Source organism: Notolepis coatsorum (genome assembly GCF_963971535.1).
Source record: "Notolepis coatsorum genome assembly, chromosome: 1".
Classification (NCBI taxonomy): Eukaryota; Metazoa; Chordata; class Actinopteri; order Aulopiformes; family Paralepididae; genus Notolepis; species Notolepis coatsorum.
Window position 1 is genome coordinate 205,122,493 of NC_140165.1, and position 5,321 is coordinate 205,127,813.

Consider the following 5,321-nt stretch of genomic DNA (forward strand, 5'->3'; position numbering starts at 1 on the left):
CTTAACCTGATGCCTCGCCACCTACTAGACACACCCGAGTTCACCCAACACCTTTCCTACCGCCCCCCGCCCCACATGCTCACACACACAGACACTGATGATAGCTAAGGGTGTTGTTATACCTATATACAATGCACCCCGTTCAGACCGTGCACACTTGATCACACCCTCCATTGACAGCACCACCTAGGACCTAGAGGGGCTATGATAATCCATTTAGGGAGACAAAATTATTCCTATTGTGTTCCCCGAGGCCGCTGACATGTTAGGCGCTGCCGGAAAGGAGTCCGTTCACTCAGTCCCGTACCCACCCTTTTTTTCCACTGTGGAAATTTGCTTTCCTTGTATCAGCCATTTCCCATTCAAGATGATACAGGAAATATTTAGACCCCCGTCAATTAAGAGCGCCCTAAAGGTCAACCTAATTAGTGGCAATCTTCTTCATTAGGCATAGTAGATTATACTGAGCCTCAGTGGAAGCTGTTGAATGAGACTGAATGAGGGAGTAGTCCAGCTTCCAACACATGCATTGGTTACAGTATATGAAGGCAATCACAACCATTTCACAATACACCATACAGGTACAAGTGCCTATCAATAATCTTTCAGCTTTTTTTTTTCTTCCTCTTTTAAGTATGTGATCAATACGAGGGAATGCCTCAGCCAGTCAGGATCAAGTTACAAGCCTTGTGTCTCTCCGGCGCTGGTACAGTGTGGTCTGAGAGCCATTGTGGCAACATCCATTCATGCGGATAATCACATTAGCTAGGCGTGTCTGGCTCTCTGGGTAGACTTCTATGAAGACACACAGAGAGTCAGAGGAAATTACACTGATCCTTCTGATCTCCACTTCACCGGAAACGAGAATCACAAAGTTCAGGTGGAGAACATGTTTTATCTAACATCACTGATAGAGAGGAAGCAAAAGCAAAGCAGGTTACCGGTTTAGTTCTTCTTATGCAGCAGAGCATAGTTGTAGATGAAGTATCCTCCCTGTTTCCTTCTTTTCTTTCTCTCCCTTCCTTCTTTCTTTTTGTCTCTCTTTTCACTTCTCTCTCTCACTCTCTCTCTCTCTCTCTCTCTCTCTCTCTCTCTCTCTCTCTCTGCCTCTCCTCTCTCCTCTCTCTCTCTCTCTTCTCTCTCTCTCCTCTCTCTCATCTCTCTCTCTCTCTCTCTCTCTCTCTCTCTGGCTGTATCAACAGCGAAGCCGCCCAGTGCTGCTTGTACTCATCCCAAGTTTTCACACACGCTCTCAGTCGGTCTGCCTGGGCGCACCTCTCTCTGACCTCTCGCTGCCTGACAATGACTACCAGCCCACCCTTTAAAACCCCTCCCTTCCCTCTCTCCCTCCATCCCTCTCTCCTCCTCCTCCTCCCCTCCCCTCTTCCCTTCACATAGACCAACACCATCTATCCCCCCTCCTCCCTCACTCCTCCTCCTCTTCTTGCTCTTTAGTGATGAACCCACCCAAAGCACCCCTCCACTCACTCCTCCTCCTCTCTCCTCTCCCCTCCTCCTCCTAGCAAACCTAGCTGTGGCCACTGCCCCCACCCTAAAAGGCTTGTCCCTCAGTGAGTGAATGGATGCCTCCAAACTGGGCTCTGCTGACAATCCCCTTTTAATATTAAAGTACAAATACTAGATAGTGTCTCTTAAAAGGTCTCCGGGAGAGGATGTTTCCACTGATGCTCAGAGCCTCTGGGGTCCCACTCAGACTGTGTGTGTGTGTGTGTGTGTGTGTGTGTGTGTGTGGTGTGTGTGTGTGTGTGTGTGTGTGTGGTGTGTGTGTGTGTGTGTGTGTGTGTGTGTGTGTGTGTGTGTTGTGTGTGTGTGTGTGTGTGTGTGTGTGTGTGATGTACATGGTGGTACAGCTTGGCGGCTGTGGATTCTCAGATCAATCTTAGCAGCAGCAACACTCCATCCAATTGCCACAGCGAATGGCGATAGCATGGTTCTAACAGAGCCACGAGGTGTTCCTGCAGGGAGAGACGTGTGAAAGACGAGAGCAGTGATGATCACAAAATGCACAGGCGCGCACACACACATGCATGCACACACACACACATGCTCTTAGGACACGTCAGCCACCCCGCCACCCCCCCCCCCCTCCCGCCAGCGCTCTCTGTTCACATGGAAACACCAGCAGATAGACTAGAGGAGGAGGAGAGAGAGAGAGATAGAGAGAGAGAGAGAGAGAGAGAGAGAGAAAGAGAAGAGAGAGAGAGAGAGAGAGAGAAGAGAGAGAGAGAGAGAGAGAGAGAGAGAGAGAGAGAGAGAGAGAGAGAGAGAGAGAGAGAGAGAGAGGCTATAGAGGCCGGGTGTGGCAGACAAGCAGGAAGGCAAACTGCTTCTCTTTTCCTCTCTTTTTTTCTCTACTCTCTCCCTCTGTGCCCACGTTTGCGCATCGTCTGGTGTGATGAACAGGCACAACACACATATCTACACACATGCGCACACACGCACACACACAAACAGATATACACACACACATCATGGTGTCAGGAGAGTCCCCGCCCCCGCTCTGACCATTGAGCACCAGCAGATGCCAGACACACAATGAGGATGGAGGGAGGGCGGAGGGAGGGAGGGAGGGAGAAAAGGAAGATAGGAAGAGAGGGGGAGGGGGGATGTGGGCAGGAGGTTGGGGGGTTCGAAACGGAGGAGGTCCAGAAGGGACGTGTTCTGCTCTTCTTCTGTGTTACAACATTATTCCACATCCAGTTGACCAAGAAAAAGCATCACCCTGCTCCTCCTTCCCCCCATGGTCCAGACACACAACAACACAACGTATAGCATGTCAACATACTGTAGGTCTTAATGGACAAGCTGGCATTGTCTTTCTCTGGCCTCAGGGGAGCAACACATAATAGGCATAGTGCTGTATACCACTATACTATACTACAGTATATCATATGCTATGCTGTGTTGTGCTGTGCTGTAACTTATCTTAACAAAAAAAAACACAACCATGGAAAACCTAAAATTATACACATACAATAATTAATTGTCAATGAAACATTTGCAAGAAATAATATTGTTACTATTGTTACCGTACTAGACTATGCTATTAATGACAAAATACATTTTCCGTCACAACTTTGCTTCAGCCAAAAGCAGCAAAACACAGAACATTTAAATAAGGATGAAATAATATTGATACATTAAGAAAATTAGATTAGATTAGATTCAAATTGATTGTCATTATACAGCATGAGTACAGTACAACCACACCATTGTGGCTAGGTTTTTGTTTATCAGAAATGGTTCTGTCAATAGAAAGACAGAAAGTCAAAACAAATACTAAATTACATGTTAATGTAATTATTTATTTGTTATGCGAGTCAAATAATTATATTACTAATAACTACAATTGCAATGTGTGGATTATAATATAACCAGCATTCTAGAACGGACCACATTTAATTTCCTGTCAGTTATTGATGAAACACTGCAATAGGAAATCAACTGTAGTATTTTTTTTTTTATTTCTTACCCTTTTCTCCCATCCCCCAATTTAGTCATCATGCCAACTCCCCCAGGTCGCTACCCTACTGTCGGTCTGGGGAGGGTGTATACGACCACATGCCCTACTGTCAGTCTGGGGAGGGTGTAGACGACCACATGCCCTACTGTCAGTCTGGGGAGGGTGTAGACGACCACATGCTGCCCTACTGTTGGTCTGGGGAGGGTGTAGACTACCACATGCTGCCCTACTGTCGGTCTGGGGAGGGTGTAGACTACCACATGCTGCCCTACTGTCGGTCTGGGGAGGGTGTAGACGACCACATGCTGCCCTACTGTCGGTCTGGGGAGGGTGTAGACTACCACATGCTGCCCTACTGTCGGTCTGGGGAGGGTGTAGACGACCACATGCTGCCCTACTGTCGGTCTTGGGAGGGTGTAGACTACCACATGCTGCCCTACTGTCGGTCTGGGGAGGGTGTAGACTACCACATGCTGCCCTACTGTCGGTCTGGGGAGGGTGTAGACGACCACATGCTGCCCTACTGTCGGTCTTGGGAGGGTGTAGACGACCACATGCTGCCCTACTGTCGGTCTTGGGAGGGTGTAGACGACCACATGCTGCCCTACTGTCGGTCTGGGGAGGGTGTAGACTACCACATGCTACCCTACTGTCGGTCTGGGGAGGGTGTATACGACCACATGCCCTACTGTCGGTCTGGGGAGGGTGTATACGACCACATGCCCTACTGTCAGTCTGGGGAGGGTGTAGACGACCACATGCTGCCCTACTGTTGGTCTGGGGAGGGTGTAGACGACCACATGCTGCCCTACTGTCGGTCTTGGGAGGGTGTAGACTACCACATGCTGCCCTACTGTCGGTCTGGGGAGGGTGTAGACTACCACATGCTGCCCTACTGTCGGTCTGGGGAGGGTGTAGACTACCACGTGCTGCCCTACTGTCAGTCTGGGGAGGGTGTAGACTACCACGTGCTGCCCTACTGTCGGTCTGGGGAGGGTGTGTAGACTACCACATGTTACCCTACTGTAAGTCTGGAGAGGGTGTAGACTACCACGTGCTGCCCTACTGTCGGTCTGGGGAGGGTGTGTGGACTACCACATGTTACCCTACTGTAAGTCTGGGGAGGGTGTAGACTACCACGTGCTGCCCTACTGTCGGTCTGGGGAGGGTGTGTGGACTACCACATGTTACCCTACTGTAAGTCTGGGGAGGGTGTAGACTACCACATGCTACCCTACTGTCGGTCTGGGGAGGGTGTGTGGACTACCACATGTTTCCTCTGATACATGTGGAGTTGCCAGAAGCTTCTGACAGCTCAGAGTTTCACTGGGAGAACATAATGCACATGGAGGTTCACATTATATCCTCCAGATCCCCTCCCTGCTGAACAGGTGCCCGACCGACCAGTAGGTCACTACGATTAGAAGTCATAACCCCACTGGCTTCCCACCCACAAACACTGCCAATTGTGTTCGTAGGGACGACTGACCAAGCCGAAGGTACCACTGTCTCTGTGTTCTCTGTGGTGGTAGGTGAGGGCTCAGACCCTATCCTTACACTACCCAGCCGACCTCTCTTGCTGTCCAGTTCAGCACCATGGACAACGCCGAGCCAAACACAGACTCTGGAACAGCACAAGAGAGGCAACTGAAAAGTCTAATTTCTCTCTCATTCACTTATACAAAAACTAAAACTGAAACAGATATATATCTTCTATCTTTATATCTTCACTCCATTAATTTAGCTTGACTCAAAAACATTATGGCTAAGCTGATGAAATGCGGGGATCAAGCTGGCTACCTTGGCCCATTCGGGAATCAATTACAGAGGAAATCAG

The 5,321-nt window shown here is 49.3% G+C and overlaps 1 protein-coding gene across 1 annotated transcript in view; it reads right to left on the reverse strand.

Moving 5' to 3' along the window:
* The window catches only part of gap43 (growth associated protein 43), an 18,226-nt gene extending 17,222 nt beyond the window's left edge, over positions 1 to 1,004 (reverse strand). Inside the window, exon 1 of the mRNA XM_084331796.1 lies at positions 942 to 1,004. Within this exon, the coding sequence (XP_084187922.1) occupies positions 942 to 971 (30 nt within the window). The 5' untranslated portion in view covers positions 972 to 1,004. The remainder of the gene's footprint in view (positions 1 to 941) is intronic.
* Positions 1,005 to 5,321: the final 4,317 nt, after the last annotated feature.